The sequence below is a fragment of the Colletotrichum acutatum genome, assembly GCF_030867785.1.
Source record: "Colletotrichum acutatum strain CBS 112980 chromosome Unknown BDZ83scaffold_36, whole genome shotgun sequence".
In the NCBI taxonomy this organism is placed as follows: domain Eukaryota; kingdom Fungi; phylum Ascomycota; class Sordariomycetes; order Glomerellales; family Glomerellaceae; genus Colletotrichum; species Colletotrichum acutatum.
Window position 1 is genome coordinate 170,848 of NW_026849030.1, and position 12,652 is coordinate 183,499.

Below are 12,652 nucleotides of genomic sequence, written 5' to 3' on the forward strand. Positions count from 1 at the left end.
GATCTCGATTCATGGAGATATACGCGACCAAAGTCAAAATTCACTCTTCACGCCAAATTGACAAGCTAATGCAGTCATGTAGTCATGGGTATATGCATCTTTTCATGTGAAAGGGGGAAGGAATCTCGGCCAAGCCCGGCGATTCTGGAGCTTCCAATAATACTTGATTGCTGCCTCTGTTTCTATGCGCACCTACTTTCCCCAAGTTGTACCACAAGCCATATTTTCTCATACTCGTTGAAGTCAAAATCCCTCAGCGCTTCCTTCGATTGCCCAGCAGTACCGAAGTCCCGGCAATGATGTTCAATCTTCTACCGACGTCTTCGAGGGGGGCGGAAAACCTTGGCCACGCCCTTGCCCTCGCCCCCGGAGCGTTCAGGACACTCGATCTTCAAACAATCTATAAGACCATAACTGTTTGCGCATGCCGGGCAGTAGCTGGGATCGGGATTGGGTTCTTGCGCAAAGATAAGCTCATGATTGAGGCAGTAGGTCCTGCCTGGCTCGGCCTTGTCGACGAAGTCGATGATCAAAGTACCTGCTCTTCCAATTTCTTGATCACGGCTCTGGCCTCCTCAAGCTCAGCCTTTAGGCGTTCATGCTCTTCCCGAAGCTGGCCGAGCTCGTTGGCGAGGTTTATCCTCGCCGCGCTCTCCCGCTTCCACCACTCTCTCGCGATGGCGGGCTGACGCTGGCGATTTTCCATCCGCTTCTGAAAGAGCAGGAAGTCGAGCTCCAGTCTGTCATGCCTGCGTCTAAGCTTTGCGGTCTCGGCGTTCACTCTGCCCGGGGTTTCTGCTTGCTGACGGTCTTCCGCGGTGTTAGTTGCCTGTGCGCCAGAGGAGCTGCGGACGGCAGAGCTCTCGCCTCCTCTGAACGAGCGCATCAGTGTTTCGAACTTTGCCTGCGCTCTCTCGATGGAGTGTAAGACTTGAGGGGCGGTCTGGGATGGCTGCGGTGGCTGCGGCTGCGGCTTTGCGGTGGACATGGCACCTTGGCGTGGAGGATGCGGTTTATGCATTTGCAATTGATGGAGGATGGACGGTATCTCGGTTTTTAAAGAGGTATTCTGGACCTCTACTAGTCCAGTGGGAGTCTTAAGTACCCATCCCGAAGGTATGGGCCGAGTGCCCACTCCTCCTCGACGGCGAAATATAGCATTGAGATCCATCTTGGTGTTGTTGGATGATGACTGGCTGCATTAAGTGTTGGAGAACAAAAGATTCACGGGACGTTGTCGATATTATAACAGCATATAAAGCCAGGTCTCATCAATTTCGTGAATTCAAATGCTCATAGGAGCGTCGTCCACTACATTCCGGAAGATGGAAGCAAGAAGATTGGGCCTCTTTGAGGAGTGAATTCAGAACCCCAGGACGGCCAGCCTCGAAACAAAGAAACGCTACATGTCCAAAGAGACATATGGTTCCTAAATACAAGAAGTCTCAAATCCAACCATGCATGGATTCCAACCCCCTTGTTGTCTTGAGACATCAGCCTTTGAAGTATAAGGAGCATGACAGAAGCCACCGTCTCGCAGACAAGTGGACGAGTTTTAGAAGCGGAGACAAATGGAACTCTTTTAGGCAGGCTATATGTCATTTGAAATATGATCTGGAGATCACAGGTTTCAAGTTTGCCCACTAGGCACCTACCTAGACAGCTTCGGGAAGCGAATGGATCTTGCTCAAATGCTTCATTTGTGTACTCTAATCTGGCCCCGCAGCTTCAATGATATGTAGGACCGTATTCTAGACTACGGTACTCGATTATGTGGATTGAAGAGAGGCAGCTCTGCCCATCTTTACTTTCCTCTGTTCCGATGGCATGTACGCAGTCCCGGAGGGCGCCGGGAAAGAAGCCCCACCCACCGGCGCCGACTTGCATGAATTTGCCGAGTCCGTGCACCCGGGCAGAAAGCACCTGTCCCCACAGCTAGAGATGGCAGCTAGAATCCGACAGGGGTCTTCTTCGGCCAATCGGCGAACCCTTAATCCGTCGCAATCGATCGCGCATCGCCAAAATTTCGGGTCCCTACCAAGCTATCCATTGCACCACCCAACACCGACCCGGAGCCTCCCACCGAACCAAGGCAAAGGCGTGTATCAACGACAGCAACCCGACGAAAGCAACACCCGAACACGAAAAGAGGGCTCAATTGACCCGAAACCCAGCCCGACAACATACCAACCGCCAAACCCCAGCTCGGGAAAGAGCCGACGACCAATCCGCGCCCATCATGAGACCCTCACCCGTCCTCCAGGTGCTAAAGTACAGGCACCTGAAGCTGACGACCAAGGACGTCAACAAGGGCTTCTACAAGGGAAACCGGACGGGCGCCATGGGTCGCCACACAAAGTACGGAGGCTACGTGATTGAGTGGCACAAGGTGCGGACGTACGTCGTGCCGGAGGGCTTGAAGGATTTCAAGGTAAGGACAGGACACGTACAGGACACGGAACAGGAGCATCGCGGTGGCCGCCCGGGTCCTTTCGGGCAAGCGATGGATGGGAAATTTCCTTGCTGACTGGTTGGTGTGCGACACTTATAGCTCACGCCGTTCGTCTCCGAGGCTGTGCGGCCCCTGAGGGGATCGTACCCCACGAAAGAAGGTCCCCGCGACCCCAAGCTCTACTTGGAGAACTGGAAGCAGGTGAACGGTGTGGATTAAGGGGGAGGTAGAGAGAGTCTGCATGACTGGAAGACGAGGAATAACCAGAAAAGAAGAAGAAGCGAGAATGGGAAGCGCAGCATTGGAATTTGCTGCTGCTACGGAATAGGAACGAACAACCCGAGAAATAAGGGGCAGGAACATATTCTCCTCCCTCCCTCAAAACAAGAGTGTACAAGAGCTGTATATACCCTCGACGCTGTAACAATATGTAAAAAAAACAAAATCACATCCAACAATGTGTTCAGGAAGGTCTTGCGGATGATGAGGGTTCGCGAAGACCCCAAGTGCGAGAGAATAAGCTCCCCAAAGGGGAAACTATGACAATCAAGAATTGTATACACACTACGATTCAAGCTTTTATATCAACTTGTTCTTATTTACACAGCAAACATCTCACGCAGTCTGCTCCAGTCCCCCGGCTACAACCTCCTTCCCCTTCCCCTTCGCAAGAGGCAGGTCTTCCGCCGCCGTGACAAAGGTATCCAACGGCGGCCTCGCACTCTCATTCTCCGCTGGAACTTGGGTACTCGCCTCGGAAGCAGAAATCCCGTTCCCATTAACCCCGTCAGTTGCGCCAGTATCCGACCGGTTCAGCTGCGGCATGGGACTAATCGGCCGACTATCGGCGCCCGACATGAGCGTCACCATGCTCGCCGTCTCGGCGTCCTTCTTGCCGAGACTGAACGGCAGCGCGATGCCGTCGAGGAAGGGCCGCTTGCCCGCGACGCCGGTGCCGCCGGGGACGAAATCCGGGCTGAGGTGATTCCCGTCATTGGCGGCGGCCTGCTCGTTGTGCTTCTCTTGTTCTTTCCTCTTCTCGATGAGTGCCGCTACCGGCGTCGTCGTCGTCGTCTCTTCAACTGCCGTGGCTTGGGACTCTTGCACCTGAGTGAAAGCCGGGGTCTCCTCCTCCTCCTCATCCGTCTGGTGCTCATCCCGGACAAATCGCCGCTTGCTACCCGTAGGCGAGCCGAGAGGCGCCGGGTCCTGATGCTCGATATCCTCAAAGGACCTCGCTCCCTCGCCGCCCCGAGGCGAAGTCTGCGACTCCCGCGTCTGCTGCGACGTCCTACCGGCGGCGACGGCATCAGAATCAGCCCTCTTTTCTCTTTTTGTAGTCGTCTCGTCGTGCTTGGAGCCCCAAAGCGACCACAGCGCCAAACCGATACTCTTGGTCTTCTTCCTGTCCACCAACTCATCCGACGCCTTTCGTCGACCTGCCAGCGCCGTGGGCGGTGGCTGCTCGCCGTCACCGAAGTCCATGTACCCGTCCGCTAAGTCCTTGATGATGCTCTTGTGGACTTTGGCTTTCGCGCTCGAGAATTTCTTGTCAAAGGTGGCTTTGGTGTCGAGCCACCGCCTCACGGGCGTGGGCCTGACGACGCCGACCTCCTCCGACTTCATGACGCAGCCGTCCAGCTCGGATTCGGGAGGTAGGTCGGAGACGACGCCGCGCGTGGAGATCTTTTGGCGGATCATGTGCTTCTTGAAGGGTGGCAACGGCATACCCGCCTTGCCCACCAGCTCCGGAGGCGCTGCCGCCCCCCCGGCGTTGTTTCCCGTCTGGTTCTCCTCTTTATCCGAATCCGAGGCGGAGCTGGAAATCATGGAAATGTCGTCGTCGTCCAGGATCTCAATCTCGGTCTGCTGCGCCCTCGCCAGCGCCCAGGCGCCAAACTGCGCGACGGCGCGGTACATGTGCTTGGCCGGGCGGGTGAAGCTGAGCGTCGGGGCGACGTGGCAGAGGTCGTCCCAGACCTGGAGCTGCACGTCCGTCGGCTTGTACTGCTTCAGCTGCGCCATCCCGGCGTCGTCGAGGCCCGGCGGCGGGTATTTGGCGGGATTCGCGCACTTGTGTGCCACGTAGATTTGCTCGTCGCGCAGGACCTCGCCGCCGCCTACCATGATGAGGAGCGGGGGCAGGCCGCCTAGCGTTGGCTGCATTACCGAGCTGACCATTGGGTGCGAGAGTAAGGCGTTGGTCGTGTACATCTGAAAGGGATATTAGTATATAATGTGGGTGGAGAAAGCTCCCCTAAGAAGACTTACTTGGATTTGGTCCTTGACTGTGGTAAGCTTCCCGTCAATGGTGACGGAAAGCTGCAAGGCCGTCTTGGTAGGGTCCGCATTACCAGAAGAGTCAGAGGTGCCCCCCAGCGTCTCGTTGCCGTCGCCCAGCGCGATGGGCGCCGCCTGCTTCTTCTCTAGCGTGTTGAGCTTTGTGGCACTCTTCTCCTTACCCGCCCGCGCCTTGATGGCCTGCTCCCTCATCATCTCCATATCGTCCTCGTTCGGCGGCGGCCAGGCCCGGGACGGTTTGTGGTGGAACCCGGACGAGGGGATGTAGTCCATCTGGTTATCCCCCGAGACGCTGGGGAACGAGTGCGTGAGGTCGACCCAGGGGCTGATGAGGACGGCGCCCGCGGGCAGGGGGATGCCCCGGTCTCGCAGGATACACAGCATCGAGAGCACCATGCCGCCGCCGGCGGAGTCGCCAGCCAGGACGATCGTGGTGGGGTCCTGGACGGTGAGGAGGTAGAGGTAGGCCGCGAGACAGTCCTGGAGGCCGCAAGGGAAAGGGAACTGCGGCGCGAGGCGGTACCGTGGCGCGAGGACCCTCGCTTTCAGCTTGCGGGCGTGCCGCTGCATCTGGTAGCGGTGCTCGTCGACGCTGCCGAAGAAGTAGGCGCCGCCGTGGACGTAGAGCATCACCCGCTTCGTCGCGCCGCCGTTCTTCTTGCGCTCGTGGTAGTCGGCGCGCATCTCGATCCACTCGGCCTTGAGGGGGCTCTGCGGCTTCCGCCACTTCCACCACTTGCAACCCCCCACGGCTCGTACGCCTCGGGGCCCCAGTTGGGCTTCGATCAGGCCGGCCGACTTGTCGAGCTCTGTCTCGGGGATCTCAACGTCTTCTACTTTGACCCATTGCGGATGCGGGACCCATTGGGCCGTGAAGGCTTGGAGCTCCTCGACGGTGTGGTGGGAAGCGAATTCGAGGAAGGATCGGACGAGGTGCAAGCCTTCATCGTAGGATAAGTGGGAGTTGGGCCCTTGCTTTGAAGTTTTTGGCTTCAGGTACTGTTGTGAGATTGAGCATCAGTCAATTGCACTTGCGTACATGGTCATTGAGCTGTAGCTATCGCGGTGGGGTTGCATTGCGTATTCTGTGACAAAACGAATCCGGGGAACGCTATATTTTGGGGACGACTTGACGCGATTATGAATAGGGGATTCGGGAGAGACTCACATGTGAAAAGAGGGTGGATACGACGGTTGGCGTGACCGCCAATGACACCGACGTGGTGTTGAGCTTCAACGGGTTCATGATTTCTCTCTCGCGGGCAGTCCAGTCCGGTCCAGTCCAGTCCAGTCCTCGGCTCAGAAGCTGAAGCAATAGAATCTTTCCCCCCCTTTCCAACGGCGGCGGGGGATCTCTTGGCTTTTTGAAAGCTTCCTGCCCCCCCCTTTGGCGAGTTGGTGGACGATCCTATATTGTTTGTGGAACAGACCATCACATTCGCTTCGAGGGAGAGGGAGAGCACAGAAGGTAAAGCCCGTAACCCTGAAACTTCCATCACCCCCGGATGGCTGAGAGCTCACTACCGGAATAGGGGACCGATGACATCACTCGCAGCGCCCAAGTGGATGAGCCAATGTCCGCTGGGCCTGGTCAACCGGCCGTAGCTTCATGACCAGCTGCCAGGATCATGAATAATGAGCTGGTCTGGCTGCCAAGATATGCAGTGCTCTTTCGTGATGATTTATTGGGATTTAAGCGACATTTCAAACGTGGTCAATTGAGCAGCTGGCAGCTTGCACGCAACCTACCTACTACCTAAGGTAATTAGGAAGCTCAGGTTCCCTTTTCATGTGCCCTTCCCGCACGGGGCCCTGGCACACGCGCTGGCTAGACCCGAAAGCGGGACCGGGATGGGGTGGGTGGCCGTGGAAAAACTCCACACAGCACAACCGACAGTGTAAATCGTCGCGTGCACTATCCACCCTACAGGGGAAGGGGGGGAAAAAAATTGTGATCTGAAATTTGGCAACGAAAACTGTCACCGCAAACCCAGCCAGAATCTGCCCCTCCATACTTTTTGATACCCCGCGAAATAGCAGCAGCATCACCAAACAATGGCGACCGCCGCCCCCATCACGGCAGGCAAGTATCTATTCTATACACCACAACCCATCCACAGTGAGATTTAGCTAACACCATCAAAATATAGAGGCCTGCCAGTCAACCTTTGAACAAGCCGTCGCCCTCTCCCTCCACATGTGGCCCGCCCTCAGCCTCGCCGTCCAAAACCACTGGGGCGGCCCCGACTCCGCCGACAAACGAGACTGGTTCGCCGGCGCCGTCGCCGAGATCTTTCCCACCTTCACCAAAATCACCGCCGCGGGCCAGGCAATGCCCGCCACCGCCGCCCTTGCCGCAGAGGAACCCGACACGGGCTACGTCGAGACCATGCTGCTGCAGGTCATGCTCGACGAGTTCGAGGTCAACGTCGACGACGAGACGGGCTACGACGTCGCCGAGCAGATTGTCAAGCTGCGCGCCGAGTGCGCAAAGGGAAACTTTGCCGCCGTCGACGAGCTGCGCAACAAGTGGGAGAGCCGCAAGGGCGCCAAGGTGGAGGGCTTGTATAAAAAGGTCGAGGCCGGCGACCAGGATACCGATTGGGAGGACGACGACAGCGAAGACAACGACGAGGATGATGTCGAGATGGATGATGCGCCTCAGCTTGTTCGTGCGCCAAAGGATAAGCAGGAGCCCGAGGTCGACGAAGACGGTTTCACCACGGTCACCAAGAAGAAGAGATAAAGGACTTTGTCTTATAAGCAAAAAGAAAAGAAGCGAAGAGAAAGAGAGAGAAGAAATACCCCCTCCACCACCGCGACTTTGGTTTCTCAAAAAGCAAATGCTTCACAAAGAAGCCCCGCGTGGCTGATGTACAAATGTCCGCATAATTAAGAGCTTGCCATTCGAGCCAGAGAGAAAATAACAATCCAAAAAAACCATCCCAAATTCAACGCCAGTCAGCAAGATGCAGACGCCCATCCTACTACTCCCAGTCGTCGTCACTATCGTCGGCCTTGCGGGAGTCCTTGGGGCTGTTGGGGGCTTGGCTGGGGACGCCAGAGGTGGCACCGACAACGTCGTAGCTGGTGTCACTGTCGGCCTGGGACTTTTCGTCGTTGGACTTGCGTGACTCGGCGGGCTTCAGGGTGGAGGAGGTCTGGGCGGGAGGCTGGATGGTAGTGGAAGACTCGGCTGATGGCGGGCGGGCTTGCGTCTTCTCGGTCTTGGGAGCAGCGCCAGCAGCAGAGGCGGGAGTGGCGGCAGTGGCGGCAGTGGCGGAAGCAGGAGCAGGAGCAGTAGTTGTGGTGGCCTCATCGTCGGAATCATCATCCCAGCCAACTTCGTCCTCGGCAGAAGCAGCTGTGTCTAGTTAGCAAACAGTTGTGGCAATCCAAGATACCTCTCACTCACCCTTGAGCAAATCGCGTCTTCGGGTCTCGGCAGCCTCCAGGCCATGTCTCAGGAAGTAGTATCTCTTCCAGAACTCAGCATAGGGAACCTGGTCGGGCACAAGCTTCTCCATTGTCGTTCGCAGTTCGGGGTATTTATTCAAGTCGTCGCTAATCTCAGCCGTCTTCTTCTCCGCGTCGAAAGTCTTGGCCCAGGTCGCGAATTCCTCCGTGGCAGGGTCCTTTGCGAAGCTCTCGGTGCTCGTGTGGATGACGTGCAGCTGGGCGTCTTGCCTCGAGGTGTGGATGACCCGCTTGCCCTGCGCGTCCTTGCTCTCGAACATGACGGCGCCGCCCTGGTTGTTGGCGTCTGTGGGCGGCGCGATGCTGACGGCCTCCTTGAGGAAGTTGCTGATATTGGTGCCGAAGCGGAGCAGAGCCTCGTCAGCGGCGTCCTCGGCCTTTTGCAGGTCCTTGAGCCGCTTGGCTGCCTCGGAGCGGAGTCTGGTGAGGTAGTTCTCGGAGCTACTCATGGCGTCGTCGGATGCTGCTAGGTCTCTGGTCTTTGTGGGCGTCGTCTGGCTGTCGGTCTCCTTGCTCTTGTCTCCGGAAGACTCGTCTTGCGTCGTGTTAACGGTGAGGGATCTCGTTCGGTTGATTATGGAGCTGAAGCCCTTGGATGCGTCCTGGCCAAGCTCCGTCACCTCCTTGGAAGCTTCCTTGTAGACTTCTTGTCCCTAGCATCACCGAGTTAGCCGGCTCATTCCTTGATTTCCCTTGGAGCTCTTGTATGGTGCATCGCCTCACCTGCTTCACGGCACTTCCCAAGAAGCCACCGATGCGCATGCCCCAAGGACTGGACGAGATGGCCTTGTAGGCCTCCTGCAAGTCATCGTTCAAAGATGACTGCGGCTGGTCGGATTTGGTCTCCTTGGCGTCGCCATTCTTCTTATCGGCATCCTTGGGGAGCGAGTTCTCCTGGATGTGATCGTACGCCAGATCCATGGCAAGGGCGGCGGAGTCCAAGCTCTTTTGAGTCGACGACGCTGGTGGTGTTTATTCGGGTGGCCTTTCGAGGAAGAAAGCCTATTGCGAGGCTGAAGCTATGGTCGATTCGTGTGGGGTGGAGTTTGAGGCGAAGTCGTGTGATGTGTAGACAGTCGAGAGCTGCTGTGGGCGGACGAATGATGTCTGGCTTCTGACATGAGGCTGCTCTTTCCCTCCGTTTCCCCCTGACGGGCGGGGTGGTGGACGGCTGCATGGTGGTCAATGCGGGGAGACAGCAGTACGTCCACGTGTGGATCCCCCGGCGCGGCCACTGCCGGAACCTCTTTCGTTTCTGGCATTTTGCGGCCTTCCATTGCCTTTTGCACCGTGGAAACGAGAGAGAATCGCTTGCATCAAGGCATTCCATGGACCATCTTCCGAGTCTCACCTGTGGTGCCGCCGCACCCGGGAGCCAAGTACTTGCAGCACGCAGCACGACCATACGCAGCCGGGTAACATCAGAATACTCAAGGCGTTTATCGAAATATTTCAAGGCGGCCGTCAAGGCCATGGATGAAGCGGGACCTATTTTTCTGCACGAAGGGACCTGAAAGCGACTTTTTTTGAGTTGTTGGTTGGCCCATACCTTAACCCCCGCGCCGGGGACGGAATGACCTCAGCGCAAGCGCCTCCCAACCGGGACGTTGCGGTACCTTTTCCGAGTTGCTCATCATGGAGCATCGAGGCATGCGTGGGCACACACGCAACGGAGACGGCTGCGGGGATGGAATCCGGTCCCGTTGGTCTTATCTGGCTCCGTGGCGACTTGCGGCGGCGAGTGACCTAGAAGGCTCGAATTCGGATACCTTGGGTCAATCTTCGTCTGATCGGATACTATATGCCGCCTCTTTGAATGGCGTGCTCCCTTGTTGGCCATATAGTAGATGGCAGTGACAACTGTCCATCATATGAGGGGTTTGGTAGTGTGGCACATAATACACCCGGCAGCTCTTTACATCCGTTCATCAGGCAAGTAGGTACAGCAAGCTCAAGTGATCCCTTCGGCGATAGTGTGCAGTTTCGCCGCACCCGCCTGAGCCTTGCGTGCCTCGCTCCTTCGCGCCCCTCAACTCAGATGGGACTCGAGGGAAGGGGAAGGCCAAGCATGTTCGCAAAGTCCCGAGACGCGCAGTGTGCAGTGTAAGCTTTTCGGGCGGAGTAGCGTCGGGTCTAGACGCCTTCCTGGGCTGTGGCGACTTATGCAAGGAAAAGAGATGTAAGCAGAACTGACCACTTCTGGTCCCTGGCCCAACAGTCTTGCTAAGGATCGCACTACGACACAACTACAGACAGATGTGGAGGGATGCGACGAGGGGGGCCGTCAAAAGCTGTTGTCTCGTGCTTGTGCCATAGGATGTGCTAGTTTACTCGACTCTGTGCACTACCTATGTAAATCCCTGCATTTTGTGATATCAGGGCCGAAATGGTGGTATGGTTGCAGAGACGTCTTCCCAGTGTCATTTGTCATCCCAGCATGGACAGCAATATCCGTACTCTACTTCGCACAAGTTTTCCCCTTGCTCCCTCCCCTTGGGGCGGCACGTCCCACGAGATGGCCTGCAAGACGAAGACGATCTTTTGAATTATCAGATCTAGGCAGCCGCTTGTTCCAGCATACGCCCGCCGCATGGGATCCTTTGCGTGAACGGCTAAACAAGGCCAAGACGGTCTCGCGGCGAGCAAAGATTAGAGTTCCAGCCAGTCATCCCCAGTTTCCAAGGGACGGTACCTAAGAAAACCGTAAAATAGTGTACCTTTCTTTGGGTGTAGCTGCTGGCTGCCAAGCTGGATCATAGCAGGGGAAGCGTAAGCCTCGACATGGGCTTCGCCTGTTGCGCCGGACGCACTCGGGGTTTGAACGGGGCTTACAGCGGGATAACAGACTATCTTGGCAGATGTATCTGGATGGCGGATCAACGGCTGTAGAGTCGTAGACGCTACCACGGCTACCTCCGGCGGATATGGACATATGCCGGATTTACGGTGACCTGCAGAGGCTGTGCGGCACGAAGCGGCTGCATAGCAAGCACCCGAGAGAGTGAGCACTGGAGCAGAATCTGACTACGCAGTACGGTGGCAGGTGCGGAGGATGGCCCTGACTCATATCCAGCAGGTCGGGCGCGCCGTTTGAAGAATTGACAGCCGGGTCAGGTTAGTGTCTTGGACGTTACGGGGAGAGAGGATCCATTTCCCATGGAAGATTGCAGTCGGAGCTCGCCCTTGGCACTTGGCCGATGACTGAGGTTTTGACCCGCCACTCGCATTGTTACGCAGAAAGTGCTATACCCACGTCATGCGACAGATTGGGCGAATTTGGTATGCGCGAGTTCTGGCTAACTGGTGGCTGTTATGTTGTGGTGAGATACCGGGGGAGCCAGGGCTCAGAATCTGCAGACTCGCGATGAATTCGATTGATAACATCAGATGGGATTTGCTGGACTGAAGTCGGCCCTCGGTTGAATAATGTCCGTCCGTCGGGACCTCCACTGTGTGTGTGTAAGTCCAGACGTCCTCGCTTCCATCTTGTCGGGCGGACGTGAACGTAGGTATGTGTGTGATTGATTCCCATAGTGATAGGTATAATAGAGAGAGTGAGCAAGTTAAGGCCAACGGGGAGGCAGCAAGAAGGATGCGTGGCGAAAGTTGTCCTTCTTCTACTCCGTACCTTACTCCGTACCCTGGAAGATGGAACAGGACCCCTCGAGGCATCACCAGACTAGCAACCCCTGCAACAGTAGCGCGCGGTGCCGCGATTCCTCTTTCAGGGCGAGGGCAGCTCAGGTGGGCAGGACGCAGAGTCGCAGTACCTACGTACCGTGGAAGGAATAGGACCAAATGGGAGGGCAAATGGAGGCAAATGGGGGGAAAGAGGACTGGAAACATGGACAATTGTGCAACAGAAATGGATCCGTCGACGGCTGGATGATGCGAAAACGACACTGGCGGCACAGCTGCGCCCTTCGTCTTATCGGTGATTACCGGGCCTTGGAACCAATAGATAAGCTTCAATCGACCCAGACTGGCCCCGTCATGCCCCCGCTGGGACCCCCCGACCTCTCCCAGACTCCCAGTCTTACTGCGTAAGGTAGTGTACATGTGTACCTGCTATGCAGTGCCTGCCTACGTGAGTACCTACCTACCACACTACGCAGTACGTACTGTAGTATCCGTACCTTCCCCCCTCAGCCGACCCCCTCCATTTCCCCCCCCCCTCCCCTTGGGCCCTTCCTCCATTTGACGTCCACGACGGCTGACAAATTGACACTGAAGAACGCTGAAATTCTTCCCCCTCCTCACCGTCTGCAGTCGTCCATTCAGTTCGATTCTCTCCACTTCCTACTCAGACGCTTTTGCCGTCACCGCAAACCAACAACTTTTTTCTCACTACACCGCACACTGCATCACCGCACACCCTCTCCAAGCACGTCTTTTTCTCCCGCTTTCCGTGGATTCTGGATC

The 12,652-nt window shown here is 56.6% G+C and overlaps 6 protein-coding genes across 6 annotated transcripts; 2 read left to right on the forward strand and 4 right to left on the reverse strand.

The window, feature by feature from the left end:
* Positions 1-529: 529 nt before the first annotated feature.
* Positions 530-988, reverse strand: BDZ83DRAFT_751233 (uncharacterized protein; the record flags this gene model as incomplete). Its single annotated transcript, XM_060514027.1, has 1 exon — positions 530-988. One exon carries the CDS (start codon positions 986-988, stop codon positions 530-532), a length of 459 nt encoding a protein of 152 aa, XP_060366045.1.
* An 863-nt stretch (positions 989-1,851) lies between these two features.
* On the forward strand, positions 1,852-3,012 carry BDZ83DRAFT_617557 (mitochondrial ribosomal protein L27-domain-containing protein). Its single transcript, XM_060508033.1, has 2 exons — positions 1,852-2,431; positions 2,552-3,012. The coding sequence occupies exons 1-2, from the start codon at positions 2,240-2,242 to the stop codon at positions 2,669-2,671; spliced, it is 312 nt and encodes a 103-aa protein (XP_060366046.1). The 5' UTR covers positions 1,852-2,239; the 3' UTR covers positions 2,672-3,012.
* BDZ83DRAFT_617559 (uncharacterized protein) lies at positions 3,013-6,238 on the reverse strand. Its single transcript, XM_060508034.1, has 3 exons — positions 5,922-6,238; positions 4,724-5,752; positions 3,013-4,666 (listed from the first exon to the last, which is right to left on the reverse strand). Exons 1-3 carry the CDS (start codon positions 5,997-5,999, stop codon positions 3,068-3,070), a joined length of 2,706 nt encoding a protein of 901 aa, XP_060366047.1. The 5' UTR covers positions 6,000-6,238; the 3' UTR covers positions 3,013-3,067.
* A 664-nt stretch (positions 6,239-6,902) lies between these two features.
* Positions 6,903-7,499, forward strand: BDZ83DRAFT_575329 (Pre-rRNA-processing protein TSR2-domain-containing protein; the record flags this gene model as incomplete). Its single annotated transcript, XM_060504800.1, has 1 exon — positions 6,903-7,499. A coding segment is annotated over one exon (597 nt), but the record flags the coding sequence as incomplete, so codon positions are not given.
* A 241-nt stretch (positions 7,500-7,740) lies between these two features.
* On the reverse strand, positions 7,741-9,151 carry BDZ83DRAFT_575275 (BSD domain-containing protein; the record flags this gene model as incomplete). Its single annotated transcript, XM_060504789.1, has 3 exons — positions 7,741-8,117; positions 8,169-8,883; positions 8,954-9,151. 3 exons carry the CDS (start codon positions 9,149-9,151, stop codon positions 7,741-7,743), a joined length of 1,290 nt encoding a protein of 429 aa, XP_060366049.1.
* Positions 9,152-11,189: 2,038 nt separating this feature from the next.
* BDZ83DRAFT_275416 (uncharacterized protein) lies at positions 11,190-12,352 on the reverse strand. The gene has a single exon (XM_060502090.1). It carries the CDS (start codon positions 12,287-12,289, stop codon positions 11,474-11,476), a length of 816 nt encoding a protein of 271 aa, XP_060366050.1. The 5' UTR covers positions 12,290-12,352; the 3' UTR covers positions 11,190-11,473.
* Positions 12,353-12,652: the final 300 nt, after the last annotated feature.